Source organism: Myxine glutinosa, chromosome 5 (assembly GCF_964187855.1).
Source record: "Myxine glutinosa chromosome 5, kmMyxGlut1.1, whole genome shotgun sequence".
Classification (NCBI taxonomy): Eukaryota; Metazoa; Chordata; class Myxini; order Myxiniformes; family Myxinidae; genus Myxine; species Myxine glutinosa.
In genome coordinates this window covers 35,918,423-35,941,375 of record NC_136265.1, presented here as the reverse complement: position 1 = coordinate 35,941,375, position 22,953 = coordinate 35,918,423, and the positions used below count along the sequence as shown (strand labels likewise).

Genomic DNA, 22,953 nt, shown 5'->3' with positions numbered 1-22,953 from the left:
ATATATAAAAAACATTTTGGATCACAAACATTCCCGGGAGTTACCCGAATCCACCGTAGTTGGATTTATTGAAATCCGTTAATCCGTTCTCAAGTTATAACACGACAAACAGACAGACACGGCTCCTTTTATACAACAGGCATTTTAAGGCCATTTTCCCTGCTAGAGCGGGGGTTAGCCTTGCGGTCCCCATGACAATCTTCTCCATTTTGCCCTATTTTCTGCATCTCCCCTTGTTAACCCCCTTGCCCGCATTTCTTCTTCCACCATCTTTAGCAAGTCTTTCTCGGACTTCCCCGTCCTCTACTTCCTTCTACATTCATTTCCATCACTCTTCTCAACCAGTCACTTTCATCCTTCCTCAACACATGACCAAACCATCTCAATCTGTTCCTCTTCACAGCATCAATCACAGGCTCTATTCCCATCATCTTTCGCAATTCATCATTTGTCTTCCTCACTCTCAACAATACTCCACACATCCACCGAACCATTCGCATTTCCACCCTTTCCAGCCTTCGTTGCTGCTCGACATTCATTACCCATGTCTCGCTCCCATAACTCATAACACTTCTCACACATGCAGCATACACTTTTCCCTTCAGCTTCAACAACACTCCCCTCCTCATCAGCACGCCACTCAGTTCCCGAAACTTCTTCCATGCACATCTCACTCCAGCAACCGTTGCCGAGTCTGATCCACCTTCTCCATTCAGCATGTCTCCTAGGTAGCAAAATGTTTTCACACCTTCCAGCTTCACGCCGTCTCCAAGATCCAACTCAACATTTCCTCCATCTGCAGCTCCCTCTGTGCACACCTTACACTTGAATGTAGCTGCCACACTGGTTAATGACCCACTCAGACAACTACATTTTTGATCTCACACACACACACACACACACACACACACACACACACACACACACACACACACACACACACACACACACATATATATATATATATATATATATATATATATATATACAGACTTGGCATTTAATATGGAATATTTTTTTTTTCTTGACTTGGCTTTACTTTCTTAACTGAGTATATCAATCGAGTGAGTTTCTTTTACACTTTGGTGATTTATTTGTTAAAAGAACCATGTCACTTATTGTCTGTCACAGCAAGACGTCAACAACAGGATTATATCACAGGTGGCGTGGCAAAATGTACCGATAGGTGCATTTGATGATTGGCTTCACAGTCGGGTATACAAGGGTTGTTGCGTTCTGTATTAGTGGAAAACAACTGCTGCACGTCTCCAAAGGTTATCGCCGCTTCCTCTGGAGATGGTCCGTCAACTCGACAATGCTGTTTGTCATGGAGTGGTGGCTTTACGAAATTACGGCATGAAACAGCATGCTATTGCTCGGCAGTATGGCATCACTCAAGGTCAGGTGTCAAAGATCCTGAAACGAAATGCTCAGAGGGGTGTCCCTACTCCAATACCGAGGCCAGGACATTCCCGCAGAACCACAAGGAGGGATGATCGCCAGCTGCACCGGTTAGTCCGCAATGGCCGTACCAAGTCAGCTAATCGGCTTGGGGCTGAGTGGCAGCAACTGGCAAATGTGCCTGTATCCAGAAGGCTATTCAACCAACGACTGGTTCAAGCAGGCTATCGTGCCAGGCATCCCCTGAGAAAGCCACGCCTGATCAGACAACACCGCCAGCGCCGATTGCAGTGGGCCAGAGAGCACCGTCAAATGGCAGCCAGGACACTGGAATCACGTGATCTTCAGTGACGAGTCTAGATTTCTGGCCTATCGTCAAGATGGACGCGTCCGAGTGCGCAGACAAGTGCATGAAGCCTACAACAAAGATTGTATAGTGCCAAGAGTCCAAGCTGGAGGTGGTGGGGTGACCGTTTGGGCTGCTTTTCATGCAGGCGGCAAAACACCTGGTTGTTCTGAATGGAAACCTGAACCAGTTCAAGTACAGGGCCATTCTGGAAGAAACATTGCTTCCATTTGCTCGTGCAGCCTTTCGAGGAAACTTTGTCTTCCAAGATGACAATGCATGGCCTCATCATGCTCGCATGATCCAACACTTTCTTGCTGACCGTGGTGTAGAGCATATGGAGTGGCCTGCCATGTCCCCGGATATGAATCCGATAGAGAACTTGTGGGCAGAAATAACGCGTCAAATCGACCACTTGGACCAGCAGCTGACCTCTGTGCGTGAATTGCAGCAGGCCGTTGTCACTGCATGGCAAGCGATTCCTGTCCAAACCTTGGCAAAGCTCGTGAACAGCATGCCTCAACGTGTACGTGCTCTCCTGAATGCTCGTGGGGGTTACACGAAGTACTGAACTGTAATTTTACTGTCTGTAATTCCAGTCGTAATTTAACTTTTGTTTTTGTTAAAAACATTTTTGGCTAATGTGCAAAATAAAGAGATACTTCTGGAAAACGTACAGAAGTTTAACACAGTACTGTCCATGAATTGAGTTCGATATCAGTTTACATCACTTTCAAGGATTAATTTATTTGTTTCGAAATGTCAAATGTGGTTTTTCTTTCTTTTAAAGGTCACATTAACAAAATCTAGAATAATTTCAACATAATTCCAATGAACTTTTAGTTCTAAGACATCTTGAAAAGTAAGTTCACTGCCAGAAAAAAATATTCCATATTAAATGCCAAGTCTGTATATATATATATATATGTTAGCATATATGACCTGTCAGCGAAGCGATCACCATTTGCCATCACCTTCGTCTTTCCGATATTCACCTTCAGACGTTTTGTCTCCATACATTCCTTCCACTTGTTCATCTTCTCCTTCAGTCCATCCATACTTTCCACAATCAACACCAGATCATGTGCATACAACAACTCCCACGGTAAACCCTCCTTTATGTTCCGAGCCAGCACCTCCATCACAGCTACAAATAATCATGAACTTAGTACTGACCCCTGATGCACTCCCACCTTCACCTCAAACTCACCACTGTTCCCGTCCTTCGTCCTTACAGCTGTGCGCGCTCTCGTACATTGCCATCACCAATCTGATCAACCATTCCTCCACTCCTAACTTCCTCAATGCCCAAGTCACTACTTCGCGTGGAACCCTATCGAATGCTTTCTCCAGATCAACAAACCCAAGAAACAACTTCTTCATCTTCTCCATGTACTTCTCCTGCAACTGCCTTACAATAAAAAGCGTGTCTGTCGTTCCTCTTCCTGGCATAAATCCAAACTGCATTTCGTCGATCTTCACTTTCTTCCTTATCCTCCTCTCCAACACCCTTTCCAATACCTTCATTCCATGCTCCAATAGCTTTATCGCTCAGTACGAGCCACAGTCCAGAGGGTCACCTTTCCCCTTGTGTAGAGGGACGAGGATACTCAGTTCCCAATCCACTGGAATGCGGCCTTCTTTCACCACCAGATTGCAGATCTCTGTCATTCTCTTCACACCCCAACTTCCTGCTGCCTTCAACATATCTCCCACAACTCCCGTCGGCCCTCCCGCTTTTCTACTCTTCATTGCTTTTATCGCTTCCCTGGTCCCTGGTGGAAGGATCCCTGGTGTTGGGCTAGCGGCTAGGGTGCCGGCTTAGGATCCTAGGATCCTGGGTTCGAATCTCGGTCGATCCCCGAATGAATGCCAGGGGGGTTGACTCAGCCTGTCATCCTTCCGAGGTCGGCTAATTGAGTACCAGTTCACTGGTAATTCCCTGTTTGTCGTTGAAGGCGGCAAAAAGGGTTGGCGTCAGGAAGGGCATCCGGCCGTAAAACATTGCTTCAAAAAGGGGACCAAAAAACAACAACTACCACGGTCCCCGAAAAGGCCAACCCCCGCTTTCCGGGGAAAAATGGCCTCTAAACGGTGGTTTATTGCTTTTATCGCTTCCTCAACTTCCTTCTCAGTTATCTTCTCTGCCGGTCCTAAAACTGGGTTACTCTCTATGTTGCCTTCCCATTCATTCTCTGTATTCAACAGCATTTTCCATGTTTCTTTTCCATCTTCCTTTAATTCCATCTGGGTCCACAACGATTTGTCCCACTTCATCCTTCAAGCAACTCACCCCCATCACATCAGACCTCTCTTTCGCTATCTGCTTTGCAATCCTGAATACCGCTCTCTGACCCTCTTCCGAATCCAAGCGTTCTCCGAACATTTTCCTACATGCCTCCTGCGCCTTTGCTACCTCTTTCTTTGCAGCCTTCTTGGCTGCCTTATAACTTTCATGCTCTGCCTTTTCTGCCCCCGTACCCTTCGCCTTCTGCCACTCCTTGAACTTCTTCCTCTTCTTGTCAATCCTCTTTCCAACTTCATCATCCCACCACATTTCTGGGAGTTACCCGAATCCTTTTAGGATACGTACAGTCACGTGAAAAAGTAAGTAACCCTCATGTAAAGTTTTGACTTTTTCAACATATTTCAACATACAGCTATTTGATCTTCATTTCAACAATATTGATAGATAAAAGTGATATTGAAGGAACTGCGCTCCAACGCGAGTCGAAAGAATTGACGCGACCAAAGACGGAATTCGTCCGAGTTGCTTTATTGAAACAAAACAGCTCAGGTATTCTGACAAGCCCGTTTATCGGGCAGCAATATATATACACATTTATGTCGGGAAGTTTGCCCGGCAAAAGCTATACCGGGCATGCCCGGGTATCAAGGGCGAGCCTTGGAAAGGCGAGTCTGGACCTGCCCGGGCGTGTTTGGCTGCGGCCTGGCAAGTCGAGGCTGGGCGTGCCCGGGCGCTCTCGGCGAGCCCTGGAAAGGCGATAGCGGGCATGCCCGGACGCTCTGGGCGAGCCCTGGAAAGGCGAGAGCGGGCATGCCCGGGAAAGACGAGACCGGGCGTGCCCGGGAGGTTCGGGCGTGCCCGGGAACAGTGAGTCCGGGCATGCCCGGGAGAGGCGCGTCTGGCCGTGTTCTGGCCGGTGCAAGGCGATTGTGTGCATCCAGCGGTAACCGCTACAATATAACATAACAAATATCATGAAACATTTACATTTTGTTGTCCATTGTATAATTAAAATAAACATAAATGCAAATTTCGCATGCGCCATTTTCTACTCTTCATTGCTTTTATCGCTTCCTCAACTTCCTTCTCAGTTATATTCTCTGCCGGTCCTAAAACTGGGTTACTCTCTGTGTTGCCATCCCATTCATTTTCTGCATTCAACAGCATTTTCTATGTTTCTTTTCTATCTTCCTTTAATACAAAAGTGTGCGTACCCACCCTTGAATATATATATGCGCCATTCTGGCCACACCACTCCCAAAGAGAACATAGTTCAGCTTCCAGCATAACTTCACTGTGGTTTGGCTCTGCATAAGTGCACCAAGAGTCCTCCACAGTTGTGTGACCATCTGTTGCATGTTGAATATTGTGCCGCCCCACGCTGCCCACTAACATTTCATCCGTTCCAATTTATATTTACGTCTCATTTTGTCACTTTGCCTTCTAAATGGTCTCATACACTGCTGGCATTGTAACAGATTTGGTTGCTGCTCCAGTGTTTTTTTTCTTTCTTTCTGTTCTATATAGGGGTCTCTTTCAGGGCCTGTGCAATAGCTGGCATGCCATGTGGCCCGAGATGCAAATGCCAGGCTGTACCACTTGTCCTCTGGCACTTCAATTTCCGGAGGATCTTCACAATTCACACATCTCCACCTAGATTTCAGACCACCCTTTGAACAGGACTAGGAAAGCCAACCTGAAAGACTCATTTTTGATATATGATGGTCAAGCATGTGGGGAATGTGGCCTAGCCACTCCAGGTGGTACTTAGTGACTTCTGTTTGTAAGTCCCCCTCCCTCCCCCTCCTGTCACTGCCTACCTTATTGTGATGTAATATGTGGAGTTCACTGCTGTCTGTCAGAGATGTACGTACATATGTATCTGTGATGAAAGGAGTCTCGTCTTTTCACATACTTCCGAATGGGGGTGGGTGGTGGGGAAGGGGTCCAGCATTCAGAACCATATGGTAACAATGAGAGTACACATGCCTTCCACACATGGTGGTGAATCTTCTCTGTCAGGATATATTCCATGAACACTGCCATGCGTATTGTGCTTAAAGCGCTCCCGTGGTCAAAATTTCGTGTCCATCAGACCAACAGTTGCAGATAATTTTTTTTTCATACTGATCAGATGAAGGGTTGTACTTGAAATATGACGTCATAATGAAGGCACCGATGACATCATCATCAACATGTCCTATTCCCCATGGGGAGTACTTGACAATGAGCCTTGTTTCAATTTTTTCCATTGGGCAGTTTCAGAGATATGGAGGTGTAATCTTTTTCCAAGATGGCGTCCTGCCGTGACATATGACGTCATAATTCAGAAATAAATTTTCGTGTAACATTTCGTGCCACGCGTACGTACACAACAGAATGCCTGACCCTGCTTTTCACTTCGCGAGCGCAGGGTATAAACTCACCAGGTGAATGATACATTCTCACCTGGTGAATATTCCTTGCCTGTACTGTGGCACGGTTGGCTGTTTTATGAAGTGGAAGTCTTATAAATGAACCTAGGAAGAGACAAAATGTATTACATTCAGGGAATCGGCCTTTAATTTCATTTCGAAATGAATGTTTTGTTGTATCAACAATGGGTTTTTCAGTTTACAAAAGCCTCAATTGAGGATGTCCTTCCTTTGGTATGCAGCACCTTGTTGGTTGTTAGTTGTATTACCTGCTGGGCCGCCAGGGGTTGTACGGCTGTACCACTGATGTCGGTTAGAGAAGGAATTGGTAACTTGGGGAAAGCTGGACTCTACTCTTCGTGTGAAGGACAGCGTGGGATCTGTAATGTCCACCAACTAATACAGGTGGACGGGATGCCCCTGTGACGCCCCTATGATTCCCCTATGATGCCCCTGTGACGCCCATATGACACCATTGTGACGCCCCTGTGATGCCCTTGCCTTGTGATGCCCCTGCGCCGCCCTTGTGACGCCCCTGTGATGCCCTTGTCTTGTGACGCCCTTGTGACACCCCTGTGATGCCCCTGTGACGCCCATATGACACCATTGTGACGCCCCTGTGATGCCCTTGTCTTGTGATGCCCCTGTGCCGCCCTTGTGACGCCCTTGTGACACCCCTGTGACACCACTGTGATGCCCCTATGACGCCCCTGTGACGCCCCTGTGACACCCCTGTGACACCCCTGTGATGCCCCTGTGACGCCCCTGTGATGCCCCTGTGACGCCCTTGTGATGCCCTTGTGATGCCCCTGTGACGCCCTTGTGATGCCCCTGTGATGCCCCTGTGACGCCCTTGTGATGCCCCTGTGACGCCCTTGTGATGCCCCTGTGACGCCCCTATGACGCCCCTGTGATGCCCCTGTGACGCCCCTGTGACGCCCCTGTGACGCCCTTGTGACGCCCCTCTGACGCCCTTGTGACGCCCTTGTGATGCCCCTGTGACGCCGCTGTGATGCCCCTGTGATGTCCCTGTGATGTCCCTGTGATGCCCATGTGATGCCCCTGTGACGCCCTTGTGACGCTCCTGTGACCTCCCTGTGACGCCCCTGTGAAACATCAGGATTACATTTTATAGCTGGGATTGAAACGCAGGCTAGACAGCTCACAGGTGAGTGTGCGTACCCACAGGTTATCTTGCCAGCCCATTTTTGAAGGTGTTGTTGATTTTATTTCTTTCCCATGTTTTTTCTGCAGTTCCATCGCCAGCTACAGCCTGCACTCATTCGACACTCGAGCCTTCTTCGGCGCAGTGGGAAACTTTGTGGGGGTGTTTGGAGGCTCGTTCGCCATCGGAGCAGCAACTGCTATGGCCACGGCTCTCATATCCTTGTTGAACTCTTTGATTTGTCTGCAATATACTTGTCTGCAATACTCCGTGCGATCTGCAATAGCATTAGTTTTCTAGCAAAAGTCTTCTACCGACTCCTCTCCGGCCTTGCTCCCCCAGCTCTATCTGTGCTCTGTCCCCCAAATATTCCCACCCCCCACCCCCCTTTCCCATGCCTCCTCCCCCCAAGCCCTCTCCCTCCCACAGATCTCCCGATGTCCCTCCTCTCCATCTTGTTCTCCCGCTCCCTTTATCTTATGTTTTATGTGTCAGTTTGTCTTTTTGTGATCAATGTTAGCTCTTACACGAGCCTCGATCTTGTATACAAAACAAACAAAAAAACATTGTGTAATGCGTTCGTGAGCTTTGCCTCGAAGGAATGTGTTCCTGAAACCTTTGGGCCCATCCCAGGTGTGTCATGGTCTATGTATCGACACAAAAAGGAGCTTTTTACCCATTCAAGTCTCTTGCCTCATTCTGGACGTTTGGAAAGTTCCCGTGAAAATCGGCAAGTTCTCAATTTTAAGCGTGGATCGTTTTCTTGAATTCTGCAGCTACTTTTGCCATGAAGTATCTTACCAGTCTCTCGAGCAAATCGGAAGGAAATGGCTTTCGATGGGCACCTGTAGTGCACTGCATTTGTTAGCACTGTTTCTGGCACAGGTGAGCGTCCACCCTTGTCTGTTTGTCTGTTTGTTACTTACAAAATTGAACATTTCTCAAGTACATTGGTCGGTTGAGTTTGTTATTCTGTCTGTCACTCGCCTACAGCTCACAATTTTAAACTGATTTTCACGAAACTTTACCAGATGGTAGAGTTGGTCATAAGGAAGAAGCCTATTGTTTTTGAGGTCAAAGGTCATAGGTCATCTTGAGGTCATATTTCTAAAATTGCCATTTTTCATCCGATTGACTTGAAAATTGAACAGCATGTGTATATTGAGTCACTAAATTGGGAAACCAACTATTTTTGAGGTCAAAAAGTAAAAGGTCAACTCAAGGTCAAACTTCCAAAATCATCAATTTTCATCTGAAACAAAAATGTAACTTTTTATCCGATTAACTTGAAAATTAAAAAGCAATTCCATAGTGCCTCATTGAATTGGGAAACCAAACTCTTTTTAAGATTAAAAGGTCAAAGGTCAACTCAAGGTCAAGCTTCAAAAATCATCAATTTTCATCTGAACAATCATCAATTTTCATCCGATCAACATGAGAATTAAAGAGCAATTGCATTGTACATCATGGAATTGTAAAACGAACTATCTTTGGGGTTGAAAGGTCAAAGGTCAACTCAAGGTCAAACTTCTAAAATCATTAATTTTCGTCTGAAAAATTGTCCATTTTTATCCTAATAACTTGAAAATTACATAACAATTACATAGCGCATCCCTGAATTGGGAAACCAACGATTTTTGAGATCAAAAGGTTAAGGGTCAACTTAAGGTCAAATTTCTAATATCAATCTTCATCTGAAAAATCATCAATCTTAATTCGATTGACTCGAGCTTTGATTAAGATCATCAATTTTAATGTTAATGAAATGGACAATTTGATGTATCCATGGCAACTTTTTATTTTGGGGAAGGGTGTATTTTGCAAGTATTGTGCTCTGCATGACGTCTACTTGTTTGTTTGTTTGTTTGTTTGTGAACAGGACATCTCAAAAAGTTGTGGAGGGATCCAGCCAAAATTTGGTGGACATATTGGGTGTGTGTGACAATGAAGAATTGGTTCTATTTTAGTGAAGATCGGAATACGGATCCGGATACGAGAATTTTTTTAATTTTCGAAGTGATTCTTCACCATTGAGTGACAGGGCCAAAGACGATATATAGCATGATATTTCAAAAAGTTGTGGGTGGATTACAACAAAACTTGGTGGATGAGTTGGTTAGGTGACTAGAACAAGCTGATTAAATTTTGGTTCAGTGCCGGATCCAGATCCGGACTATTAGTGGGATACAAAACGTAAACTGTTCAGCTTGGTAGAGGTATGCGCTCTAACGAGTGCGCTTCTTGTTATTTTTTGCCTTTTTTTTGTTTGTTTGTTTTTGTATACAAGATCGAGGCTCGTGAAAGAGCTAACATTAATCACAAAAAAAACAAACGGATACATAAAACATAATAAGGGGAGCGGTAGACAAGATGGGGAGAGAGGAGGAAACACACAAGCCCAACATTTGAGAGCAGGGACATCGGGAGATCTGTGGGAGGGAGGGGGCTTGGGGGGAGGAGGCGTGGGAAGGGGGGAGGGGTGGGAGAAGTATAAAACATATGGACACTGCAAGAACCTCCAGGAAAGAAGTTGGTATTTCAAAAAAGTGGATCTGAGGTGAATTAGCGGGGGTAGAAAAGATCAAGGTTTTGGATGGGGGAAGATAAGAGATGGTGGTGAACAGCTGTTTTAAAGCAAATAGAGCAAATTTACCAGCAAATAGAAACCTATTACGTCCAATACTCATTACACACTGTCTCTCTCTCTCTATCTCTCTCTCTCTCTCTTTTCATCGTGCAATCATTCCTTAAAAATCTATTAACGCATCAGTTCAACTTTCTCATTGCTCACTGACCTTGGCTTGGATAAAACTCTAATCAATGTCCATCTCTGAAAGCATTTAAATTAAATGCCAAATTAACACACAAAACAATAGATGGCAGGTTTGGTGCTTTGGGCCTAATTGAATTCGGAGCTGGTAACCAGAAACCAAATTTCCATGTAATACAATATTGTTCCCATTCCTGCAGTGGAAAATAACCTTTTTGTGTCTCCATGGTTTGCAGTGTATCCCACGACTCCAACATTTGTTTGTTTTTTCCAATTGCACCTTCTTTGCCAGGAAGCGCCTCTACTCAAACTTTCACTTTATCCCTTGACGTGCCCAGGCCGTGGCAATTCCTACTCTAACAGTTGTCCCTAACAGTCGAATCCACATCACAAAGTTCACACGATTGCGGGACTTCCCTCTACTGGAGACTGCTCTGCTGTTACTCCTTTCCTGGAGCACATTCCTCCTTGCTGAGGCCTGCAAGCTCACAGGTATGGCACCAAGAAATTTAGGAGCAAAGTGCAATGGCCAATGGCCTGTGTTTTAAGGGTGCAAGTTGTTCAGTGACTCGTATTTGCCCGTCCCTGCTAGGTGTGGTGGCTGTTCTGTTCTGCGGCATCGTCCAAGCTCACTATTCCTACAACAATCTCTCAAAGGAGTCTCAACGCAGGACCAAGGAGGCATGTGGCAGGCCCCGGGGAGGCTCGTGCTTCATTTTGAGAAATATTTGCCTTTTATGATGGAGTTAGGTTGTTGAGAACCCTGGGCACTGTTTTTCTATACCTCGGTAAAGGCCGTCATATTACATGACAGGTAGTGAGGACATTGGAATTTATTGAATGCTGTGTCGGCTTTTGTTTCATCAAACAATTATCCAGGAAGCCTGGTGTTGGCTTAGCGGTTAGGGTGCCGGCTTGGGATCCTAGGATCCTGGGTTTGAATCCCGGTCGATCGCTGAATTAACGCCAGGAGGGTTGACTCAGCCTGTCATCCTTCCGAGGTCCGCCAATTGAGTACAAGTTCACTGGTAATTCCCTGTTTGTCGCAAGAGGCAACCAATAGGGTTGGCGGCAGGAAGGGCATCGTATTTGCCCGTCCAATAGGGGTTTTTGCCCATCCAAATTTATTTGCCCGTCCAAATTGCGTATTTGCCCGCAATAAAACATTGCCTCAAAAAAAGGGGACCACGGTGCCCAAAAAGGCCAACCCCTGCTCTGCGGGGAAAAATGGCCTCTAAAGGTGGTTCAAACAATAATTATCCAGCAACAACAAGTCCGAAATGGATTACCTGAAAATACTTTTTTTATGACGAAACACTGCCATGTATGCACATACAACCAATTTGAATTACGTTTGGGATTTCATTCTATTCGTGGCTGGACAATCTTATAGTATTGAGGATTAAATGGCCATCGTTCCCCAATTTTGGCACCGATGATCACGAACTCACAATCTTTCTTTCCCACAGCTGTTTGAGCTGCTGAACTTCATGGCTGAAAACTTCATCTTTTCCTACATGGGCCTCGCGATGTTTACCTACAGTGACCATGTCTTCAACCCCATCTTCATCGCCGGTGCCTTTGTATCCACCATTTACTCACACTTGCTTCCTCCCGTTTATCTTCATTTCTCCCCCTCGTCCATCTTGCTGCGCCCTCCCCACACAAAGAAATAAGATCCCATTTATATGCCTGTAAATGTCAGCCCTTTTGATCAATTATCTCGGACGTACACCCTTGCTATCATTTGCTCCTCCGTTTTTGAGCAGGGGACGGGGTTTTGTACTCCCTTCTGTGTGTGTGTGTGTGTGTGTGTGTGTGTGTGTGTGTGTGTGTGTGTGTGTGTGTGTGTGTGTGTCCGAGTCGTAACCTTTATACCATTTGAGTTTTGTTATCAAATTTTTAACAAAGCTTTACTATTGTTACAGACACGACTTTGATGTTATGGTGGGCCGAGCGGAATGGCCGCCGTGTCCGCACAAGTTACCCGATTATACTCGAACGTTGCCGAGTCGCGCTATGCTAAATCAATGATGGAAAAGACACAACGGCTGGATTAAAATGACACGACACCAAGGGTTCAGTTCTCAAGACCTCCGGAGGAGGTTATATTAGGGCGGAAGGTCAGATTACAACGACAAGAGGGACAGCATAGAAAGACAGGCACTTAGACACACTCTTATAATAGCCCCGACAGACGACAGATAAACAGGACAAAAACTGACTCACACGGGGATTGATGGCAAGGAAAGCGGGCAGTCGATGGCTCAAGGTGCACCGTTCTCGGAGGGGGTGCACCGTTCTCGGAGGTACTGCAATACCGGGTCGATGCGTGGAGCTCGCTCAGCGCTTGGAGGTGGTGACTGGCTCTTCTTCAAGCTGGGGGCGCATCTGACGTCACGTCCGGTAAGTCGCTGCGTATATCCGGCGGGGAGTGACACGCCCTCGGCTAGTTAGCTCCGCCCCAGATGGAATCGGCCCGTTGCTTCTCATTGGGTGCGTGCGGGGGGGTTACCGGCTCCGCCCTTGACGAGGGGCTGACAAGGAGCCCCTTCGTGGTAACCCCGTCGGAGCGCATGGTCAATGGCGGCTAACCGAGCCGGTGTGAGGACGCACACTCCCCCGCGCCGCGCCGTTGTTGTAGTTGTTGTAGTTGTTGTTGTAGTTGTTGTTTGGGGAAGAAGATGGGAGGAGGTATGGGAAGGTCCTAAACTCACTACTGGTGCCATATAATCACATTCTGGTGCAACGAAGAGTCAGAATTAATGGAAACGAGTCCTTAACTGACATAGACTAAGAATAACTAGCAAGATGTCCGAAAGTTGTCTACGTGAGATGCGGTGGACCTGGGCACGACATTTAATGGGGGAAAAAGGGGAAGGTTGGTTCTACAGAGTGTTATTTACAGGCAATGGGACTAGGGAATGGGGGATTGGGGATAGTTGGGGAGTATTGGGGAAATAGGGGAGTATTTACAAGCGGATATTGAGGCCAAGTCCCATATCCGCAACATTGCACCCTTCTCTACCCTCGGGGCGTCCCGACCCGATAAATTTTTACCTATTTTAGTGTGGCACTCAGATGTAGTTCCCTCTACTATTAACTCTACCCTGAGTGCGACAGTTTTACAGATATTCACAAATGAGTAAATATGTCCCCCTGCGACGTTGCACCCTTCTCCTCACAGAAACATGCCCACAGGATAACCGAATTGCGGAAAGAATTCGCAAACTAAACATACAGCCGGTAGGGAGCATTATTTACACAACTACGCTGATATTTACACTACGATCCAGGACCTGTTTTTGGAGGAACACATGCAGATGTTATGCATAGAGAGAGCACGCATGCCAGCATCGATACACCAACCCACGAGTGCTCTGTGGCCTACGGCCTTTAATAATGTGCAGAGCACCCCTTCCCAGCACCAAAAGCACCACCCCATCACACAGTCAGCACCATCCGGTGCACCAATAAAGTGTCTATAAATCACCGGTGGTGTCGCAGCCGGCCGATGTTCTGCCGCTGGTCTTGCCTTCGTGTGGTGCACTTGGTCTTCTGGCTTCCTTAGAAAAATAAAGAAAGGCGCCAACCGCGTCCATTTCTTTATTGTGGCCGTCAGGGGGCCAACTGTTAGTGGTTCACCTTGTATGGCATAGGTGCCACGTTGACCCATAGGTCCATCCATGGGTGGTGCTTGGCCGCATAAGAACTGCGGTCCATGGTGGGTGGCCACAAACATTGCGGTCCATATGGTGTATCGATCCAGGCAGCAAGCAGCGAAAGTGCAGGCCCACAACTGCGAAGCCAGCACCTCTCTCTCCTCTCTCTCTACCCCAAAGCCAGATCCTCGGAGGTGGGAGACAAAAGAAAAGACAAGTGAGTAAGGTGGTAAGGGCGCAAAAGTGCACGCAATGTAAGGTAATGCACACTGGGGGCACATGGGAACCAGGTGAGACAGGTACGTTCCTACCGTACGCCCCCCCCCCCACCAGGTAACCTACATGGCCCCTCCCTTACCCCTTACTGTATCCACAAAACACAACACTACCCATAAACATCTACTTTACAAATCAACAAACATCCCTACTGTCTTCCCCGTTCCTCCCATAAACCAAATTCGTCTTCTCTCCCTCCTAACCAATCAAATTTGCTATTTTCAACTCTCATCAAAATTTGCCATCTCCAACTCAACATCATAATTTGCTATCACCAATTCATCATCAGTCCCTCCTAGGGAGGGAGAGATGGAATCAACCCTATGTCTCATCCACGTCGTGATGCGTCTCACCAATCCACACAGCAATTCTCAGTTCCTGCACACAGAACAAAGAAAACACAGGTGTGGAGTCATCATCATCACCTCAGGTAAGTGGCTGCGTATGGTGCGACAGGTTCATCAATCCTAACTATTTCCTAAATGACTTTAACAACTTTACATTACCCGGGGTCTTTCTCCGGCCAAACCATTGGCCCTCTTACACTATGGGTTCTAAAAACCAATTCCCATTGGCCAAACTGTGGTGCTTTTCAATTTGGGGTCTCACTCCCCCGATTCATCTCCCGGTGCCCTCGCACAATTTCTGGGCTGTGGCGTGTACCTCTCCCAGTGGGTCTACCCACCTGCACACCTCCACCACTGCAGTTGCCTCCGAGCTTACCTGCTCCTTACCCTACCTAACTACCTGGGGAAGGCCCTCTGGCGCTCTCCCCACTCGGTGCCCTCTCTGGCACTGGGCTACCCGATCCACACCCGGGATCCTCAGGCACCCACTCACAACTACCGGCTCCCAGAGCCCACCTGCGGCCTCACCTGGCCGACATCCTCACAGTGGTGGAGTGCCCAACCAACTACACACACTAACAGGCTACACGCCCAGCCATTTCCACAACACTAATGCACCCATCCAAATACCATTCTGTCACCCGCACCACAGATGCCAATATCCAACCACAATTTACCTATACCCTCTACCTAACACTTACACTACCCGCCCCGGGTATCCGTGATGGGGGTCCACTCTTCCCCCATTCACACCTTCGCACCATGCACACCACTCCGTACCACTCACTCCAACTCTCTCCACACACCTGTACCTGCACACCTGTGCTCTCACACCTGGTGCCACCTGCACCCTTCTCTCCCCAAGCGCATTCGCGCTGATCCACAACACTCATTACTCACACACTGTTCCACACACCTGTCCAGTTGCACACCTGTGCAATCACACCTGTTCAATCCTCACACACACGGCATCATCTCAGCTAACTACTCCCTTCTGAAACTTGCGCGTCCCAGTCGTCCCTTTAAACTATTGCGCTCCCTCGTCATTATCATCCATACTAATCTACCTGCGTCCCCACTACAGGTATCAGTCACTAACTAAACTTAACGTCACCTAATGTCATCTTCGCTAGATCCCTACAATATAACCTAACCCACCCGGGCTAGTTTTCACTGCCATCACCCCATAAGCTATTGCTCCTTTGCCCCACCTGGGAAGGGTGGCAGGGATGCCACTCTTACCCACCGGGCACATCGCTCACTACCAATTTTGCACATCAAATTTCAACAAATTAAAAATTTGCCAATCCTACTCATCATCTGCCAATCACTACTGCCAATCCTTTGCCAATCATCAAATTTTGTTTTTCTCTAATTTTGGGGCCAAAACACTAACCTCATCACCCAGTCTACTCACTAATGCCTCTCGGTGCGCCAATTCCTGTCCAAAGCCCGGCTTCGTAAAGCCAAGCCATGAATGCGGGTTGTTCTGTGCCAGCGGCTGGATGCGTCCGGCACTCGGTGCAGGGACGGGGGCTTACCCGGGCCGAGATCCCACGCACCATCTCGGCGTGGAGCCATCCAATGTCCCGATCTCGACCTGCCGGACTGCCTCAACAAAAAGTGGTCGCCATGACGACCCTTTCTATCGGGCTGCCCGCTCCGCCTAGTGGAGCACGGACGCGGCCGTTCAAAGCGAGGCCCAGCACGCACCGAGGGCCCGATTCGGCTAAAAGTCGACCTAACCTCTAACCCGTGTAACGTCGATGCTTCACCTGCATGCTTACACCCCACAGCCCGTTCCTTGCTCACACATCCAGCCGTGCCCATGCTCCTCGTACCTTTCCTTACACACCCAGGTACCCTCATTCCACTCACAGCCTTGGTCACACACCTGACCACCGAACACCTTGGCACACATTCGTCACCCGCACACCTCACCAACACACCTCTTCGCGCCCCCTCCTCGGTCACCTCCTCTGTGACAATCACAGGTGTGCTCTCATTCGCACACCCAACCACGTGCCTCACCACCAACTCCAGCGTGCATTCCCACTCACGCTCTACCATTCCAGGTGTGCATCCTTCCATCCCAGGTGTACATCCTCGCTCACCTGTCACAACCAACTCACTCTCCTTGTCACTCTCACTACTCTCACCTCCATTCTTGACAGCGCACTCACCCTTACTCTTGACAGCACACTCTTTCCTCATGCACCTGTCCGTCACACACCTTTCTCGCGCACACTCTCCCGTTACACCCTCTGTAACACTCACCACAGGTGTGCATTCTTCCTTGCCTTTGACAGCGCACTCTTTCCCCATGCACCTGTCCGTCACACACCTTTCTCGCGCACACTCTTGCGCACACTCTCCCGTCACACCCTCTGTAACACTTACCACACCACGCTTCCATGTGCTCCCTCGCACACGCGCTACGACCGACTCACTCTCTCCAGCACCCTCACTCCTTGGCACGCACTTTTTCCTCACACACCCCAGAGTCGGACTTTCTTGCACACCTCCTTTTTCGCACACCAGACCTGTCGCACACTTCACCAACGGCCTCTCACGAACACCCGGGTCCATCTCGACCCCCAAGCTTCTTAAATCACCTGGCGCATCATACGCACGACCATATTGGTCACCACTTACACCGGGTCCTCTTCCTCTTCGCTTCCCCTCCATCACCTGCGAATCCCTCATCCGGTTAATGAGCACATCATCACGATCCAAACACAGACTTTGGACCAATTCTTTTACTTCCTCTTTTATCTCTTTGTTATCCCCTCTCCGTCGCTTCTTAATTTCGCTCACCCCTTCTTCCACTTCTTCTAATTTCTGCTTCACCTCTTTTATTCCCCGGTACGTCTCCTCAAGCTCGTCCTCCAAGGCTACCTTGACCGTTTCCATGTGCGTCCTCACCTGCCGGTCCTTCGTCTCCATTACCTCTATCACCTCGTCCATTTTCCTCGTCAGGTCCTCATGTACCGTCTGACACTCTTTTTTAATTACCCCTACGTCCTTTTTCATCTCCTTCTGTGTCGATTTTAAACCCTCTATTACCGCTGTGTTCTTCTTTACCTGGTCCCCCAACTCCTTTTGTCCCACTGTCAGTTGTTCTACTCCCAGCGTCAACTCCTCTATACCCCCTTGCAATTTTACAGTCCCCTTTCTCACCTCCTTCTCCATGCGCTCCTTACAGTGCCTCACCTCCTCGCGCACTCCTCCGACCTCCTCACTCACTCCTCTTCTGATCTCCTCTCCCATCACTTGCATCTCCTGCCCAGATGCCACCCTCATCTGCTCCATTTCCTCCCTGTGAGCATCCAGTTTGGTTTCTACCCCCATTCTGACCCCCTCTATCTGCTGCCCCATTTGGTTAACTTCCCTTTCCGCTTGGTCCCTCATGTCCCTCAATTTGCCTTCCATCCTGTTTTCTAACCCCTCTAACCCATTTTTCACTCCTTCTATCTGATTCTCCTGGGCAGCCATTCTATTTTCTACCCCCATTAACCCATTTTTCACCTCTTTTATCCCGTTGTCTAACCCCTCAAAATTATTGTCTAACTTCCCAAATTTCTTGTCTAAACCCTTAAAATTATTGTCTAACCCCTCACCGGTACCCCTCGCTTCGTCCCTCATTACCCCCATTTCGTTTCCCATTACCCCTATTTTGCCCTCCAATCGCTCACCCTGAGCATCCATCCGGTTCCCCATTACCCCCATTTGGTTTCCCAATCGCTCACTCTGAGCCCTCATTTCCTCCCTCATTTGCTCGCTATTCTGGGCCATAAGGGCCTTCATTTGTATGAAAAAAAGGTCCAAATTTACCAGCGGCGCTACTACGGTCGCGGGCGTGGGCGCCGTGGCCATGTGCGAGGCGCTATTTCGCACGTCTGCTACCCTCGCTGCTTCGCTCTCCTCACGTCCCTCAATTTGGTCCTGGACCGACCCTGCCTCACTCTCCTCTACCGGAACCCAGCTGTCTTGATCCGCCATAGCGCGACTTTCAAAATTCGGGTTTTTATTTTCGTAAAACAAATTCAAATTTCGCCGTTATAATTTCGAGCGGGAAACGCGCTCCAGATCGAATTCTACCTCCCCAACACCAATTGTTACCCTAGTGGTACAATTGGTGTTCCAAAATTTGGGCCTAATAAATTTAGTCCCAGGTTCGAATCCGACACTCCTGACACCAATTGTTACAGACACGACTTTGATGTTATGGTGGGCCGAGCGGAATGGCCGCCGTGTCCGCACAAGTTACCCGATTATACTCGAACGTTGCCGAGTCGCGCTATGCTAAATCAATGATGGAAAAGACACAACGGCTGGATTAAAATGACACGACACCAAGGGTTCAGTTCTCAAGACCTCCGGAGGAGGTTATATTAGGGCGGAAGGTCAGATTACAACGACAAGAGGGACAGCATAGAAAGACAGGCACTTAGACACACTCTTATAATAGCCCCGACAGACGACAGATAAACAGGACAAAAACTGACTCACACGGGGATTGATGGCAAGGAAAGCGGGCAGTCGATGGCTCAAGGTGCACCGTTCTCGGAGGTACTGCAATACCGGGTCGATGCGTGGAGCTCGCTCAGCGCTTGGAGGTGGTGACTGGCTCTTCTTCAAGCTGGGGGCGCATCTGACGTCACGTCCGGTAAGTCGCTGCGTATATCCGGCGGGGAGTGACACGCCCTCGGCTAGTTAGCTCCGCCCCAGATGGAATCGGCCCGTTGCTTCTCATTGGGTGCGTGCGGGGGGGTTACCGGCTCCGCCCTTGACGAGGGGCTGACAAGGAGCCCCTTCGTGGTAACCCCGTCGGAGCGCATGGTCAATGGCGGCTAACCGAGCCGGTGTGAGGACGCACACTCCCCCGCGCCGCGCCGTTGTTGTAGTTGTTGTAGTTGTTGTTGTAGTTGTTGTTGTAGTTGTTGTTTGGGGAAGAAGATGGGAGGAGGTATGGGAAGGTCCTAAACTCACTACTGGTGCCATATAATCACATTCTGGTGCAACGAAGAGTCAGAATTAATGGAAACGAGTCCTTAACTGACATAGACTAAGAATAACTAGCAAGATGTCCGAAAGTTGTCTACGTGAGATGCGGTGGACCTGGGCACGACATTTAATGGGGGAAAAAGGGGAAGGTTGGTTCTACAGAGTGTTATTTACAGGCAATGGGACTAGGGAATGGGGGATTGGGGATAGTTGGGGAGTATTGGGGAAATAGGGGAGTATTTACAAGCGGATATTGAGGCCAAGTCCCATATCCGCAACACTATGATAATATGGAGAAGGCAAATTAATAATTTTGTCAAAAGGTCATAATGTTAAAAGTTACCGTCACCTAAAATCACCAATTTTCATACAATTTACCTGAAATCTAAATTTACCATGTGAGTTTTGTCATCAAATTTTCACCAAAGCTTTATTATGATAATACGGAGAAGGCAAATTAATAATTTTGTCAAAAGGACAAAAGGTTAAAGGTCAGTGACACCGAAAATCATCAATTGTCATCCAATTGACCTGAAATTTAAAATTACCATTTGAGTTTTGTCATCAAATTTTCAAGAAGGCAAATTAATAATTTTGTCAAAAGGTCAAAATGTTAAATGTCACCGTCACCTAAAATCATCAATTTTCATCCAATTGACCTGAAATTTCAAATTACCATTTGAGTTTTGTCATCCAATTTTTAACAAAGCTTTATTATGATAATACGGAGAAGGCAAATTAATACTTTTGTCAAAAGGTCAGTGACACCTAAAATCACCAATTTTCACACAATTTACCTGAAATCTAAATTTACCACGTGAGTTTTGTTATCAAATTTTCACCAAAGCTTAATTATGATAATATGGAGAAGGCAAATTAATAATTTTGTCAAAAGGTCAAAATATTAAATGTCACCGTCACCTAAAATCATCAATTTTCATCCAATTGACCTGAAATTTAAAATTACCATTTGACTTTTGTCATCCAATTTTTAACAAAGCTTTATTATGATAATATGGAGAAGGCAAATTAATAATTTTGTCAAAAGGTCAAAATGTTAAAGGTCACCGTCACCTAAAATCATCAATTTTCATCCAATTGACCTGAAATTTGAAATTAGCATTTGAGTTTTGTCATCGAATTTAAAAAAAAGCTTTATTATGATAATACGGAGAAGGCAAATTAATAATTTTGTCAAAAGGTCAGTGACACCTAAAATCATCAATTTTCATTCAATTGACTTGAAAAAAAAAAAAAAATTGGACCCGTGCAGGTAATCTGGATCTCGGTGTGTACCATGGTTAGAATAGGTACACCGTATCCCTGCGTGTTGTAAGAGGCGACTAAGAGGGTTGGCGTCAGGAAGGGCATCCGGCCATAAAAACATTGCCTCAAAAAGAGAACCATGACAATTACAACTACATATGGGCAGGGTACAGCCCGAAGTGGAGATCGGTTTCTGAGGTTTGGGACATGGAATGTAGGGACAATGACAGGGAGATCAGGAGAAGTGGTGGAAGTATTGGTCAGAAGAAGAGTGGACATATGTTGTGTGCAAGAGACGAGATGGAAGGGAAGTGGTGTGAGAATGGTGAAGGGTAGGCAGGGACAGAAATACAAGTTTGTGTGGCAAGGGTGCCCGGAGGGCGTGAACGGTGTTGGTGTCCTGTTTTCTGAGGAGTTTGTAGACAGTGTGGTGAGTGTGACTAGAGTGAGTGATAGGTTGATGATGGTGAAAATGATGATTGGAAAGCTCTTGGTGAACGTCATCTCGGGATATGCTCCGCAGGTTGGTCGGAGCGATGAAGAGAAGGACAAGTTCTGGTGTGCAATAGAGAAGCTGATGGAAAACGTGGAAGATGAGGAAGTTGTTGTGGTATGAGGAGACCTAAATGGACATGTGGGAAGGAGTATGGACGGTTTTGAGGGAGTTCATGGGGTTTACGGATATGGTGTGAGAAATGGAGAAGGTGAAAGGATTTTGGAGTTTGCTGATGGAGCTGATTTGTTGATTTGTAATACTCAGTTCCAGAAAGGGGATAATATCACATACATGCTTGTCACATACACGTCATGTGGGTCGACGACAACCGTTGACTACCTGATGGTGCGTAGGCGAGATAGGGTGCACCTCCGGGACACAAGGGTGATCCCGGGGGAGGAGGCTGTTTCACAGCACCACTTGGTTGTCTGTGACATAAGGGTGAAAGGTGCGAGGAGAGCTCGGCGGGTGAAGTACCAACCGAGAATGAAGGTGTGGAAGTTGAAAGAGGTGACAGTAAGAAACAAACAACAACATGCATTTTAAGGCCATTTTCCCCTGCTAGAGCTGGGGTTAGCCTTGCGGTCCCCATGACAATCTTCTCCATTTTGCCATATTTTCTGCATCTCTCCTTGTTAACCCCCTTGCCCGCATTTCTTCTTCCATCATCTTTAGCCAAGTCTTTCTCGGTCTGCCCCGTCCTCTACTTCCTTCTACATTCATTTCCATCACTCTTCTCAACCAGTCACTTTCATCCTTCCTCAACACATGACCAAACCATCTCAACCTGTTCCTCTTCACAGCATCAATCACAGGCTCTATTCCCATCATCTTTCACAATTTATCATTTGTCTTCCTCTCTCCTAACGATACTCCGCACATCCACCGAACCATTCGCATTTCCACCCTTTCCAGCCTTCATTGCTGCTCGACATTCATGACCCATGTCTCACTCCCATAAATCATAACACTTCTCACACATGCAGCATACAACTTTCCCTTCAGCTTCAGCGACACTCCCCTCCTCATCAGCACGCCTCTCAGTTCCCGAAACTTCTTCCATGCACATTCCATTGTTACGTGGTCCCCTCGGTGAATACCTGGTCTCGGTGACCCCCGGACCGTGAGAGGAACTCCGCCAGCAAGCTGTACTATATATGCGCTTTCGCCACGCAATCCATATGAATTTCACCCAGGAGCCAACTGATGTTCAAGGATATATTTCCAATGGTAATGATACCATACAATTTCAATGACACAACCACGGAGATTTTCCCCGAGCAATCAACAATACACAATCATCACCAATTCCCAATTCACAATCAATTCCCTAGGATTAAGATGGCCATCTTATACATGTGTGTCCCGGTGAGTACTCACGACACCCTTTTGGTCTCGGTCCCGCACAATGTCTCTGGGCCCCTCCTGACCAAGATGATGGTCGCCGTCGCCGCACTCGGGCGGTTGAACGAACCCCGGGTGGACGTGTTTCCACTGGGCAGGTATCGTACCAGGCACCGTGGCTGCAGCCCCTCGTGGCCACGCGGAGCGGGTA

At 47.5% G+C, this 22,953-nt stretch overlaps 1 protein-coding gene across 1 annotated transcript in view; it reads left to right on the top strand.

Annotated features, from left to right (window-relative positions):
- LOC137427704 (sodium/hydrogen exchanger 6) overlaps nucleotides 1-22,953 on the top strand; it is a 166,073-nt gene that overhangs the window by 104,591 nt on the left and 38,529 nt on the right. Inside the window, exons 7-10 of the mRNA XM_078777871.1 lie at nucleotides 7,664-7,790; nucleotides 10,731-10,836; nucleotides 10,937-11,025; nucleotides 11,814-11,927. Coding sequence (XP_078633997.1) covers nucleotides 7,664-7,790; nucleotides 10,731-10,836; nucleotides 10,937-11,025; nucleotides 11,814-11,927 — 436 coding nt within the window. The remainder of the gene's footprint in view (nucleotides 1-7,663; nucleotides 7,791-10,730; nucleotides 10,837-10,936; nucleotides 11,026-11,813; nucleotides 11,928-22,953) is intronic.